The sequence below is a fragment of the Schistosoma mansoni genome (assembly GCF_000237925.1).
Source record: "Schistosoma mansoni, WGS project CABG00000000 data, supercontig 0199, strain Puerto Rico, whole genome shotgun sequence".
In the NCBI taxonomy this organism is placed as follows: domain Eukaryota; kingdom Metazoa; phylum Platyhelminthes; class Trematoda; order Strigeidida; family Schistosomatidae; genus Schistosoma; species Schistosoma mansoni.
In genome coordinates this window covers 44,689-60,655 of record NW_017386074.1, presented here as the reverse complement: position 1 = coordinate 60,655, position 15,967 = coordinate 44,689, and the positions used below count along the sequence as shown (strand labels likewise).

Sequence of the window (15,967 nt, the reverse complement as noted above, 5' to 3'; positions counted from 1 at the left end):
TAATGTTCCCTTTTTTTCTTATGAGCTTTATTTTGACCCATAGAATATTACTGTACGATTTACCATTCCTAAATTATCCCCAGTCTATTAATTACTGTTCCCCCTATTCACAACCACATTTGACTGAATCTTGTACAAATGTTCTTTTCTGTTTTATGGTACGATCTGGTCAGTTTGTTTGGTATATAAACCCAGTATCTTTTAGAATAATGATTTATATTGCAGAGACTATTATTGGTGTTCTGGACTTAACTGGCTGAGCAAGCAGAAAGCAAGGCTGATGAGTACTCAAGACTGCTCATACGGTTTTTATGTATCACTGTTCTAAACGATAATTCACTCCTCTCTGATTGGCGGGAACCAGCACGTTCGTATATAAAACTGGGCACAGACGCACTCGATATAACATTAATTGATAATGGAATGGTACTGTAATGTGTGCATCCGATATCAACAGATATAAGTAGTATGTAGTATCGATTGAAAGTGGAATGCTTGAAGCAGAAAGTTGGAGAGATCAAAGAGAAGAGAACGAGAGCAATGAGTTATTGATATGGAAATGAAGGAACGACAGATTTTGCGACAATTGATGTATATTTTACAAATGAAGTGTCTACTAAATGGTTCTCAGATTTTACCAAGATATTCTGTAATTACGTATTAAAATTACTGTGGGTTATCTCTGCCTGTGTTTTCGCTCACAAGAGTACTATTTATGAGTTATTTCTTGCTCAGTATCCGATAAGTTTTGTTTCTCCGAATAACCTTGTCTGTCTGTAATAGACATTTCACTAAAAATAAACAAAGCCATGTGACACAAAACACATTAAAAGTCAACAAAAGACTACAGATTTAGGAATTAAAAATGATTCAGTATGTAAACATAACAAACTAGACATAGTTACTCTGCCATTGAAAACTAGGAAACACTAGTCAGCTTCTTTGCTATAAAATGCGACCGTCCAACTATAAGCACCTAGCTGGAGATTATGGCTAGCAACCTCACAACTCACAGCTACAGTATAACCTGTAAACTACGGGTTTACTTTTCAAACTTCAATCTTTTATGAGGTAAGTTCTTTATACGACCATAAAATTCAACAATCTATGAAATCTCTCCATAATAAAACCAGAATAATCCTGTTCAATCATTTTAAAAATTTGCCATTTTCAACCCGATGTTTCTACAAATTATTTGAAACCTGTATACTGTGAAATCAAACAAGTCTAGATATCTGAGTGGACTTTTTTCACAGGTTCACTAATATATACAGACCTATGAACTCCAACTTTGTGACGGAATACTATATGTTTCTTTAGAGAGTGTCCTAAAGTTTTGGAATAATTTACAAGCAATTAGTGACTCTCAAACTTGGTCCAATTCTCACAATTCATTGATCACTGAGTGGTGATCAATGTCATGCGTGTCAAGTCCTTCTTAGTGCTGATCGAATGCTATCCATCAAGTTGCAAGGTAGCCACTAATCTAGGCGGCTCGACACTGCGTGCACTATGTTGAGATGAGATAATGGTTCCTGTTGACCACCTCCAACTACCATCTTGGTCCAATTCTAGCAGACTCTCAAATTCAATTTTCCCCCATTGTTAGCCGCCAATCATCTCCGCACAGGATGAATATTCATAAAAGAAACCTGATCGATTTCAGTTCTAACCATGAATGGGTATATTCAAACAACCAAAATACAAAAGAGTTCTATAAACTAGTAATCATTTAAAGTAAAGCTAATCACACTAACCTGTAAATTGGTGTTAATGGACTTGTTTTTGCTATACATTCAAAATGGATTAATTGACCTTCTCGTAAATTTACTTGTTCTGTTTGATTAATAATTTGTATCTTAACATCCTCTATGTCTAGATATTAGTAAAACGAATAAGATACAGAAGGAAAAAAAGGAATCGTATCTGAACCAAGTTAACTTGTAAATAAACAATCATTGTGTATTCAATAGATGGAGTTGATCTAGAAAATGGGATGCTTGGTGCTACACATCTCATAAAATCTGGTCACATATACTCTTTAATAGTTGAATTCATTATTCGATTAAAGCTAGACCACCATGGAAAACTTAGAAGCTCTGGATGGCTGTTTCGTCTTAGTATGGAACTCCTCAGAAGTGTTATGGTCAACTTGAATAAAAGTTCAATCGATAAATCTGGAGTTATTTTTTTTAAAAAAGTGGGAAAAACTCATACCTTATGGAGAGAATAAAAAAACGCATTAAACCACCTTAAGTTAGAATACACTCTTCTTTGAACATATAAAACATGCTTGGCCTCTATAAACTTAAGAATACACCATTGAGAATTTCTATATAAAGTTTTGATAGCTGCTGTAAGATGGATTAGGTGAATTGTTTCAATCACGTGTTTTGTAATGGAGGAGTTGACTTTAATGAATCACACAGTGTCGATTACTTGACTAATTCAAATAGCCTGTGGTTGAGATCATTCAATTTTTATAATTTCCGTCATGGATTAATGTTAGTTAGACCACCATTGAAAACTATAAGTCAACAGGCATTTCTATTACCTTAATATGAGAATTCTCAGCAGTGCTGATCTACATGCTCGTCGACGAACTCACTACAGAGAATCAAACCCAGGACCTTCGATCTCTCGAACGGATTTTTTTATTACATAGTCAATCAGAATTAGAATGTCATTCGAAATATAAATTATGATTTTGAAATTGCTTTTGAGATGTAAATTTCGATAAGTAACACCATACAAGTTGATTCAACATCAATGAGACAGTTGAACCATAGAGTTAATGTTCATGAAATGACAAGCTAATATGGTTTCCTTATGTGATCTATTCATAGAAACAAATCCATTGTAAACCCCTAGTACATTATCTGATATCATTAAGACTAACATTTGTGATTCCTTAAGATCCAATTGTTACCTTTTCAGTATAATTATTACAACATGTAAGTTAATTTAAATTATACAAAATCTGGAAATTAAAAATAATAAAAAATCTTACACATTGTATATAATTGAAATCATCAGTCTATTGAATCTAGACGACCATGGAAAACATGGAAGCGGCCGTCCAGTGCTTCTAGGTTTTCTATGATGGTCTAGCTTCAATAGACTAATGATTTCAATTATATTAAATTACTAAAATCTCCACAAAATCATCCATCTTACACATTGGTTCAATTGTAACTGTAACAGTTGGTAATTTTGCTAAAACAAAATCGTTTGAATTACTAACGCTACATTCGAGCTGCCAATGCTGATATTTTCTTTCAACTGTTAAATTTAATTGACTTTGAGTTACTTGCCTAAAGTTCATAAAATTGGAAAAAAAAAATTACAAAATAGTCAATGAGTTATCATGAATAATAAAGAGAAATAACATGATAGTAAAGGTCAATATTTTTATATGATTAATGGAGTCTAGTATCTTCCCGTGTAACATTTCAAAAACTTTAACACCAGTCTACATCATTCAGTCAGCTACAACGTAGGAGAAGGCACATATACGCATCGGTTCAATGTACCACAAATCGTAGGCTCAAGAGTACGATCATGTAGTTAGTAGAAATAGTCAATTCAATGGTGTTAAAAAATTCCATATATGATACATGGAGAAAGAATAAGTTCGTAGAAAGTAAGGTATAAAGTAGTTTTGATCCCATAGTTAAGAGAAGAAAAAGATTGTATGCACCTACATCAATGTGATCGATTCTGAGCCATGTCACTCAGTCTCCAAACATTTGTTACGATAGTCACGTGGACCCCAACAAAGTAATCTGTATCTGCCGACACGGCTAAGGCCAAACGTTAGTAATGGACTGATGCCACGTTTTGGTTTGACCACCCCTAACATTCTTCCAACCGTCTCCAATCCATTTTGTCAACAATTTACATTCTATATGTTTTGAGTAATTGTACCGAATAAACGTTGTTGATTAGCCGAAATCTCATATATCTAGTTCCAAGTTCTGATTATAACATTTTATTCAAGTTGAGGTATGGATACATGATCATATGGTTAGATATCATAGGTTGTAAGATTTTATTTTAGAGAGTTGGAGTCAGCCGACACGATACAGAAGATCTAGGTGTCTGATGAACTTGTAATTATTATCAGAACGTATCTAAAATCTCTGAAGAACGTAATACGATCAACTTTACAGATCATACAAATATAGAAAACATGATCCATAAGTATAATTGATTCGAAAACAAAAGCAAATACTAGTATGATATCTATGACAGTAATTGCTTATGAATGGTTTTTCTTATAAGTATGTCAACCTAGTTAATCCATGACATTTAAACTCTTTATCAAGACATACCTGCCATATTGAGTGTCATATGAGCAATGATACGTTGGTAATTAACGAAATATTAACAATAGCACAAACCGGCTCCTCAACGTATGACATTCTGTGCATTACCAGAGTTTACATTAGCGTATGCTCGAAAAAAACCCTATCTAAGAAACAATGCTCTTATCACTGGTAGATTGTTGACCGACTAGTGGTATTCTGCACATGCATCTATTATACTTAATAGAATAGACCGATTTGATGAATGACTAATAACAGCCAGATCACAATAGATGGCCATTAGTTGGATCTGTTTGGAAATTGCAGACTTGTTGGTTACGGTATGCTAAAAGAATATAACCTATGCCTGGTTATAAGCATTAACATTGATAAAAGTAGTACAAATGATTCCTTATTCATTAGTTTTAAAGTTCTGAATATAACTTGATCTCAATCGCTTAATCTTATCTGCTAATTTTCGTAACTGATTATTTTGTTAGTTGCACTATTGTGGTTTATCATTCTCCCAACTTTTGTGCTAGTTACGGTGTTGATTTTCAATTTTCTCATATCGATTCACATTGATGAAACTTATCCCATAACAAATAAGTATCTAGTCTTACATCTCGTGGATGCACACTGCTTAGGAGTACCATACTAGAACGGAAACCGCCGTTTAGTGATTCAAAGTTTTCAATAGTGGTCTAGCTTAGATCGACTCATGAATTCAATTATTAAAATTACTACGGTCTCTACAAATACCCATTCTGATGATAATAAAACTATCAAGAATTTATGAATACTTACATGTGTACGTCATCAGTTGAACTTGTTACTGATGTATTCGGAAACAATACTGATTCAGCGTTAGATGAAAGTATTGATTTGTCTGAAACATTTATAATTTGTTCTTTTATTGTATAATGAATTAATGAATTTTGATGATCAGAAAATGAATGTGATTTATCAGAATTCTTCGTCAGTAATATACCAGCTAAATGCCATTGTATTGTACTCGCAGGCTTTGACGGTGATGTATGACAGGATACAATCAATTTTTTCTTTTCTACTGTCCATATCTTAGGAATTCTGTTATACATATTACCTGTATAACTTGAAGATTCATGCCTAACTAACATTTCTTTCAGTGGTATGTTATGTGATGTATATTGTGTATCCGATGCCTGTTTGAAATGATCCATATAATTTCTATTATAATCAATGAAAAGTTCAGTTTTAGGATCATCTGCTACAATACGACTAAGATCTCTATCAACAATTTGATTCAATTCATTTGTTGTATATACATGACGGTTTACACTATGATCACTTATATAATTAGTGAAATGATTGTTAGGAAGTATATACATGGAATTAACAGTCACTGGTGTCTGATGATTCTTTTCAAGTTGACTATCTTGTAAATGAATCATAGTTAAACCTGATGGAGGAACTGAAATGTAGTAATAAAAAGAAATATCCATAAATGTAATGAAGATAAATACGGGAATTCTCAAATATTCCTTTGGTATTTTAGTAGATAGGGATCAAATTCATCATTCACTAGGTGGGATATTACACATTTATAACTTTTATTTCATCATTCAATTCAGGTCACTGTATTCTCACAATGGTGGCTAACATGAACATCTTACGATCAAGCACTGTTTCAATACCTAAAGGTATATTATTCAAGTCATATCTCAAGCCTAAGATATGGTTAAGAAGATGAAAGAAAAGAGAACGAGAACTGACAATGATTACTGTGGAGACGGAGGAACAATGAAGTCTGAGACGATTGACTGATATTTTGCAAATGAAGTATGTACTATATAATTCTCAGATTTTACTAAGATGCTCTGTAGTCAAATGCGTTCGATTGTCCCCACTTAAGTTCTCGTTCACTGAATAACCTAAGTAGGTGGTATGTTTAAATGTGAATTTAAAATCTAAATTACGGTCGCATTTGAGAAATACTATAAAATTCCTTTCTGCTAAATCAAATATCACGTAAATTAACTTTATAAAACAGTTGACATTGGATATATGGAAATAAAACATTTATCTGAATGTTAGGCAGAGATGGATATTAGCTAACAGTGGAATACAAAACGCATGTTTTGAATCGTCTTCTGAATCTACCTGCATCTCAGAGTTGATATTCACTCCAGCACTACAATTCAGTATTGTTAGCTTTAAACGTCATCTCGTTACCTACTTAGCAACTGAGTCCAGATAGACAGTGTTTTGTGTCATGTGGTAAAGTGCACTTCATTCTTATTTCTTCTCTGAATCTTCCCATTATGATGCTTATAAATTAATAAGAATATCGAAGCAAATTGAAAACAATGCACATAGACCAAAACGAGACTGACCGATTTCAGTTGTCAGCATCAATTGGACGATTCGAATAACCAATACAATAAGTTAGTAATGGCTCTTATTTATTTGATTTTTCATTAAACAATGTCCAATGTTTCACTGACCAATTTTGTAGTTAAACTGTATACGATGATAAAAGTATTTTGTCGCTTGAAGTTAACATCACTTAATGTACACTTAAATAAGAAAGTGATTATCTTTTATCCACGTGTTAAACGACTTGCTTTTGTTACAAAGAATGATTACATAGATAAATATATCATGACAGAGTAACTACTTGGCACTATCTTCTGTTACTATATCCTTAAATTATTTAAAATAGAAATCTGGGAAGTATTAGGTTCGAGTCATTAAACATTTGTTTCTTAACAACATTACTAATTCATTCACATGGTATTGTTTGCTTGTATCTTCCGATTGTTGTTTAGGACTACGATTGGTCGGTCCCTTGTTGATATATGTGCATCTTGCGCTCATTTCCTCAATATTTCATCAATTCACAAGCTTTATAAGCAAAGATGGATAGTGGCCAGCAGTGGAATCCAGTACGTGCGTTTCGTTTTACTTGGAACTCGTCAAGTGGATGTGCCTGCATCTCGGAGTTGAAAGCGTTCGAGTCCTAGAGTGAGCATCAACTATGGGATGAAAGTACATTTATCTGATGGGTCCCAAATGGGACGAAACGCGCTTCCTGGCCTCCACCGCCAGCCACCATCCATCTTTGCTTATTATCAGTTCTTGTTTCAAAAACAACTGAACTCACAAAATGATTCTATCATTGAATAATAGTATGTTCTGTAAGTAATATTTGTCTAAAATCATTTTATCAGTGTTTGTACATTTATAGTATTTGATCATAATGTGATCTAAAAAAGATCATCAAAACCGTTACCTGTCCAGTTCAAGCTGGGTAACAAACCTTCACCGCCATTTAGAAATATATTTGAAGAAATCATTTAATGATGCTTATAAGAATGTGCTTTAGGTATTGCTAGTCAGAACTAATTCTTATCACACAGCGATAACAAACTATCAAATGACCTTGATCAGAACTTGAATAACGATTGTACTACACATTGGACTGCGATAGACAATAATCATTTACAATAAAACGGTATTTGTCAAATTCTACTTCACCAAAACAGCTCTGACAAGTTTGAAGAGTGTAACTTTGGAATTATACCATTCCAGTTGATGAATATGTTGATGAAGAGAAGCTTATTTTAAACGATATACAGTTATTGAAAATAGTAATAATGATGTACAGAACTTCTATTAAAATTAAACTCAACTTACATATAATTGTTAGATAAGCTGGTTTGCTAGTAATGGTATCTAATTGTGGTTCAATGCTTGAAGTGGAATAAATTTTCACATTAGCTTGACAAATAAAACTGGCTTCATCTTCAAGTTGAGTATTTTTGATCAATAAATCAAAATTTCCTGGAATAGTAAAATATGGAGTGGAAAGTGTAAATTTTTCTTCATTCAAAGGAACTTTTGTCATCTTAGTTTGAACAGATTATATGTTAGGATACTTTTCAACTATATTTAAACAAAATGTTATCCTCACAATTGAATTAATGAGTCGATCTAAGTTTGAACATCATTGAAAACCTGGAAACTCTGGACGGTCGTTTCGTTCAAGTATGGGGCTCCACAACAGCGCTCATCCACGATTCTTAATGTGAGTCTGGAAGCAAGATATTCGGTCTTGTATGTGAACACTTAACCTCTAGACCGATGAGCCCGTATTTAGTTGTGTTAATGTCTAACTTAAATCGACTCATGATCTTTCACAACCCTTCATTGATTGTTTGATTGACTCGTAAATTCAATTATGAAAATACTACAATATGTTAAAACCCCTATACTGACAATGATATCACTTTAGTGATTAAAAACGGAATACCACCGAATGGTTTACCTGATGTATTTAATTGGACGTAGAGTTTGGAACAGTAAACAGAATTTTCAATAGTGGGTTGAACAGTTAACTTATGTCAATAAATAGATTCTTCTTTGAATTAATCATTAGGTGTTTTAGCTTCTTCACAGTGAATGTCTCAGTTTGTACGTTTTTAAAAAAATTTGAATTTACATTGTTTAGAGTTGAGTTTATTCAAAGACGTTTGGATATTATTATTATTATTATTATTAGCTTTATTCAATACATTTTTGGCACCAAACAATTCTCAGCACAAAGCATTTCTACAAGTTACTGTTTTTTTACTTCTTGGTTGATACTGACGGCAAATATTGGGTAGTCGCCAGTTAGAAACTAGCAGTACAGTAAATCGACATCTAAATAATGTACATTCTTTTCACTGCATAATTCTAGTGAACACGATACCTTTGATTAAGCATTTTGTAACTTGTACAACGAAATGTTGTACACTTTTCAAAAACACACCCGAAAAGATTGTGCGAATAATATTCATAATGATGTATTAAAACAAACGAAATTAGATAACCATGGAATACCTGGAAACACTGGACGGCCGTTTTGTCCTATTGTGGGGCTCCTCAGTAGTGCGTATTCTCGACCCCACCTCGCAAGATTCGAAACCAGGACCTATCAGTCTCGCGCCAGAGCGCTTAACCACTAGACTACTGAGCCGATATCCAATTGTGGTAATGTCTAACTTCAACTAATCCACGAAGTTGAACAACCATTTCACCAATTTTCTTCAGTGAGTTGATGTCTAGCTTCAACTGACTCATGAATTCAACTATGAAAAATACTGAAATCTCCACAAAACCCCCTTCTATTTAATAATGATAAAATTATTAAAGTCTATTAATTGAATTAAGTTAATTGACACGACAATAGTATATTTCAACTTGTATATATGCGTTTGCGGATAATATACTTTCGATATATCGACTTGGTTTTACTATCTAAATCTACTTTAAATTGTATATTGAATCACTGTTTTACTGTGGTAGGAGACATGTCAAAGATGTAAACTAACATGACTGCTCTATTATGGTTATGGTGCTTTTTTCAAAAAAAAAAGAGGACGTACGTAAACGACATTAAGTCATAAAACGTCAGAAGTTTAATTGCTTACTCATTGAACAAATTACAAGTATAGTATTGGTTTCATTATAAAAATGTCAATATTAATTAAGGTTGTCTCACAAAGTACACTTCATTACTTCACTATTCATTAATTGATCTCAATTTAACTACTTACAAAATGTGGTAGAATGTAGGTTCTTAAGGAATGAAGAACAATTGGTTATATTCATTCTAGTTTGAAGTGTCAATTATACATAACAAATCGATTAAATACGTGACCATAGGGATATCAAAAGTGAATGTAACTGTGAGTGAAACTATAATTTAATTCCTGATGAATCGAAATTATCATACTGACTTTCCAAACTAATCTATAACTTCCTTCTAGATCTTAGTAGGTAAATTTTGGCGTTGCTCAAATGTCGTCCATAAATCATATTCTCATCCAAATGTGATATATCGGCCGATGACTACTTCTACGAAAATAAAGACGATTCTATGTTCCCTTTTCTCTTTTCGAAGTTAAGAATTTGTTGGTAAACATTGTCACATTATTGAGAACATAATATACTTTTCAATAACCAGTACCTATATTGATGATGTTAGTCCGGTATTATCAGTTAGTAAGATTAAACTGCGAAAAAATCTATAAATAATCAAAGTTCATTCAGAACTTCGACGAAACGAATAAAATTAACATCAATTCTGAGATGCAGATACCTCCATCTGGCTAATCCCTAATAGGACAAAATATGCATCGTGGATTTCAACACTAAACTTATATCATCTACTCAACATAGTGTAGTTATGCGAACGAATGTTGTTCTGCCAAACTAGTTATCATACTGTATTTTACAGATTACAGTTCATATCGTCACTCATCAGAAATAACAAATTTTAATTTAAATACACTTTTTTCAAATCACAGAGTATTTGTAGTGTCGGTCGATATGTTCAGCTCATATACCTTATTCTGGCTTCTGGACAAGTCAATTTACCTATCCATCATGAATCCCGTTTCGACCTTGTTAATTATTCACTTATTAACCCTAACTGTTTTTATATAAGCGTATGTGTGTGTACACTTTTTATCTTATTCACCACATGTCTGTAACTTACTCTTTATCTGACTATAAATATCAATTGACGCTTGGTTAATGGGAGTTTGCTTACCCACCATCTCCAATGCTTGTCATTTTTTTGGCTTTGCTCGCTGATATTTGCTCATGTGCTTATAACTTTCTGACCTGCATCATTTGTCGATAAAACTGTAGTTGCTTTCTGATTTTATGCACCATTAAGATTTGTATTATAACAGTTATGAAGGTGAACAATTCACGAAGCACGGCACTACATATTAGTTTATGATTTTTAGTCTGTAAATGACAGTTATGTAATGCATACTTTTGGGTCAATTTGGAATTCCAAGATTAAATAATTGAAATCATTATAGGCTACATTGATTGAAATACGTGTACATATATACATGAATAACCTCCATTCTAATAATAAATTAGTCAATGTCTGATATTATGTATACATATTAGGTAATCAGTATGATCATTAAATAAAATTTCCACAAGTTCTCAAAAGTAAGTAACTAACAAAACAATCGAAGACTCTCGTTTTTTTTTTTCCTATTTGAGATTTATCAGTGGACAACAACACTAGAATGCAAGTTCATTCACCTGGCCAGTTTAAATTGTGAAGAAATGCACTTAATTATTGTTTTGTGCATACTCTAAACTGTGGCCAAACCAAAACGTGACATCAGTCCATAAAGTCACTAATTTCTGATCTGAACCATGTTGGTAGATGTACACGTGACTATCGTAACCAATAGTTGGAGACTCCGAGTGACATGGCTCAGAATCGATGACAATGGTATAGGTGTACAGAATCTCTGTCTTCCCTTAAAATGAGATTAAAATCACTTTATACCTTTCTTTTGTAGGAATTAATTCTTTCTTCCTGTGTTATATCCTTACACAGAACATTTCTTATATACATTACTACCATTAAAACAACTGCTTCTATGAATTTCCTGATCATATTGTGGTGCTTATGAGGTGTAACAACTTGAACCGATGCATATATGTATTCCTGGTCTTACATTGCAGTCGACTGACTGATTCCAAATGATCACTAATATTTAAAATAATCTCTCTCGTAAAATTCCATTTCAATGCAATATATAATCATAATTATTAAATTAATAATTGTGTTATCTTTATTTTATGTACACATTAACACAGTAGGTTCACTTAGCAATTGTTACAATTTATCACCTTTAAAATGATTTACTTAGTTACTCACTCATTCACTCACTCATTCTATCTCGTTCACACACACATACACACAGAAGCATAGACTGAAATATGTTTTTGTCATATGGTGTAATTATGTCATATTTTTTTTAAATTTTTAACCACAGTAACAAAAAACAATCCTCCTTTAACCATAACTACTGCCAGCAAATACTCTTTTCCATTTTTTTTTCTCCTTTTTTTTCCTCATTCAATTTTATATGATGTAGTCATGTAACTGACATCAATGTAACAAGACTAAAATGTTCATTTTTCTTTTATTCTTCCAGTTATGTGTACATGAATTTTACACAGAAGATAATCCAAGAAAAAAACATTATTTTCAGACATTCATAATAATTTTTTTGCCTCTGACATTCTAGATATTGGGTAATTCAAACCTTTCATAGAGTTGATTGTTTGTTGCTATGTGACTTTAGAACCATTGGGTAATATTAAAATGTTACAATGAGATAATGAATAGAAAAGGGAAAAATAAAGGGTGTTCAAATATACCCAAAGGTGATGAGATAAATTTTCTAAATATTTTGTTTAAAATGTAGCATATATTTTCAAGTTATTTATAATAATGAGGATATCTAGTTTATTAATTGTAATGTGTACTACTGATGTTGACAGATATAAATAGTATATGTCATCATTGAGAAGTGTAATCTCCGGTGACAGAAGGTTAAGAAAATCAAAGAAAAGAGGACGAGAACAAAGGATGATCAGTGTGAAAACAAAAGAACAATGAAGTCTGAGACGATTGATTGACATTTTGTAAATGAAATATTTACTATATGATCCTCAGATTTTACTAAGATGTTCTGTAATTTAGTTTCCGCACACTTGTGTTATCATCTACTACACCACTGCTAAATTCATGTAATGTTTTGAATCTAATATCAAGTTAAATGTACGTTGTACGTAAAATTGAGTACAAACTGATTTACAGTTAATACACTAGTGTATTACCATAATCAAAGAAATAGCGTAAGTAAAATCACATAGACTGAGAAATAACAAAATATACTGAAGTTCTTAAATAAATTGTATATACACTAATATCACGAATGGATCAATGTTAGACCATCATTGAAAACCTGGAAGCACTGGACGACCGTTTTATCTTAGTATGAGATCCCTCACTAGCACACATCCGATAACCTACACTCGGTAATCGAACTCAGAACCTTCGATCTTGTGCATGAGCGCTTAACATATAGAGCTGACATCCAATAGTGTTAATGTTTAACTTCCACCAATCTACATTGCTGCGCGAACGTACGCAACAGACACAGTTGGACAGCATTGGTCACAAGTTCTGTCTATGAAAACCATGGCTATTTTTTCCTAAATAAAATTACCTCAAAATGGTTATTAGTTAAGAGACGTTGAATAAATTGTTTATTCATTTCTCTCTATTGTAAAGAGATACGTATGTATAATACTGCAGTTTTAATATTATGTCAATAGTGTATTTATTTTAGGCATGAATGGAAGAATACAATAGTGTACATATCCTGTGTAATGAGTTGTTTGATGTAATTGTTTATAATATATATCTTAAGATGTTTATTGTTATCTAAGGATTTTAAATAGAGAGTTATATTGTCCTGAGACATTTAGATATCAATGTTACTTTTAATACTTTCAGTCAGAATCAACTGATCTACACTCCTAAATCTATTCACTATGACATTATATAGGAATAATATATTCAGCGAATGAATTTGAAGTAAATCCAACATTCCACCTGACAATCTGGTCCAAGATTTTTCACGGAAATATCAACCCGGCGCCCAAATATTGTGAAACTATTTTTAAACGAAAGTTCTTATCTATTCATTATGAGATTCATCTTACCGACTATCTTCTGCATATACTCGAAATCATGGATCAATTGAAGGTAGATCACCATGGAAAGCCTTTAGATGGCCGTTTCTTACTATTGTGAGATTCCTCAGAAGTGTGCATCCACGATCCCGCCGCGCGAGATTTGAACTCAAAACCTACCAGTCTCGCGCGCGAGCACTTAACCGATTGACCACTGAGCTTCCAGGTTTTCCATGGTGGTATAGCTTCAATTGACTCATGATTTCAGGTATATATAAAAATTACTGAAAATCTCCAGAAAAAACCCACTCATCATATGCTCGCACGCGAGACTGGTAGGTCCTGGGTTTGAATCTCGCCAGGCGAGGTCATAAATGCGCACTACTAAGGAGACTCACAATAAGACGAAACGGTCAACCGGTGTTTTCAGGTTTTCCATAGTGATCTAGCTTCAATTGACTCATCATTTCAAGTATATATAAGACTATCATCTACGGTAAAAACAATTTCACAGAAAAGTTTCATAACAAAATAATCTACAATCTATTCTCTGGTTATAATAATTTACTCTCGTCACTAGGCATATCATAATGTATTTTGTTGGATAGAAAAAATTTTAAAAAAAAAGAAAAGCTAAATGAATGATCTCATAAATCATCACAATCATAATACAGTAAATTTTTGTTTCATCACTTACTGTAAATTTATGTTACTGGGTTTACAGGGTTTATCTTATCACATATGTATGATGAGATATAAACTTTAACAACAACAACAACAAAAAAACAACTTTAACTGACAGTGCATACTTTTATGTTTTCCCTTAAAACAAAAAAGAAGGGGGGAGAACCAACAGGATAAATAATCTTAGTTATCATTTTACTTTGACAAAACTAAAGCACAAACAAGTTGATAAAAGTCTTTCTTTCTCATAGACATCTAGGCGGAACTATAAACTAAATATTATAAACAATTGCAATATCTGTCATTCATAACTTTATTTAAATGGGTATCATTTGATCCGCTTTAGTTTAAAGACCAAATTAACATAAACAGAAAAATAGAAAGAGAACGAGATTGTGTGTGTGTGTGTGGAACCTATTGCATTGAAGGGAATAAAACGAACAATTTACGAAGATATCTACACTTGTGTTCTATCATGATTATCATTACTATTAATTTTACGGTATATCAATAATTAAAACATACGTGGATAAGTTAACTATCACACAAACATGGTCATAATTATGAAGTTGATTTTGATGTTGTAGGCGATGATAAATAGTTTTTCGCTGGAAAACAATTTAGTAATAATAATAATAAATTAGGAAAAGACGTCGGAAGTGGATCGGACATACATTGAGGAAATCACCAGACTGCATCACGAGGCAAGCCCTAACTTGGAATCCGGAAGGGAAATGGAAAAGAGGAAGGCCAAAAAACACATTATGCCGGGATATAGAAGCAGATATGAATAGGATGAATAACAACTAGAAAGAACCGGAAAGGATTGCCCAAGGCAGGGTTGGATGGAGAATGCTGGTGAGCGGCCTATGCTCCTCCATGACGGTTAACAGGCGTAAGTAAGTAAGTATTAATAATAATCGTTCTATTCATTAATATACATTTTACTACAGTAAAGTATATTGCGATAAATTTCTCTTTCAAATGATTCAAAATTATATCCCATAAATGTTTACTTTGTTTTTATTAGTTACTATCTGCATTCTTCTTAATTGTGACAAATTTTATGATCAGGTCAAATGATTGCATAAACTCTCGTTCATTCCAATTTCATTGTATTCAAAAAGTAAATAAAAATGTTCAGTGTTTCCAGCCAAGATTTACAGTAATTATAGCAGAAACAGGTTGTAAGTCATTCACAATACTTCACGAGTACACACAGAATTATTCAGTCGAAACATGGACAAAACAAGAATACTTGATGTATAGTGTCTAGCAGTGGAATCCAGGATGTGCGTTTCGTCCCACTTGGACTCATCAGCTGAATGTACCTGCATCTCAGATTTGATGTTCACTTCGCTTCCAACGCCATCGCGTTATCAGGACTCAGTAGCTGAGTGGATAACGCGATGGCGTTTGAAGCG

General features: G+C 32.8%; 1 protein-coding gene across 1 annotated transcript in view; it reads right to left on the bottom strand.

Annotated features, from left to right (window-relative positions):
- Positions 1-5,791, bottom strand: part of Smp_140170 (nephrin related) — a gene marked incomplete at both ends in the record, with an annotated part of 35,282 nt that extends 29,491 nt beyond the window's left edge. The window contains 3 exons of the mRNA XM_018793610.1: positions 1,758-1,875; positions 3,241-3,314; positions 5,115-5,791. Coding sequence (XP_018647123.1) covers positions 1,758-1,875; positions 3,241-3,314; positions 5,115-5,791 — 869 coding nt within the window. The remainder of the gene's footprint in view (positions 1-1,757; positions 1,876-3,240; positions 3,315-5,114) is intronic.
- Between the last annotated feature and the right edge of the window lie 10,176 nt (positions 5,792-15,967).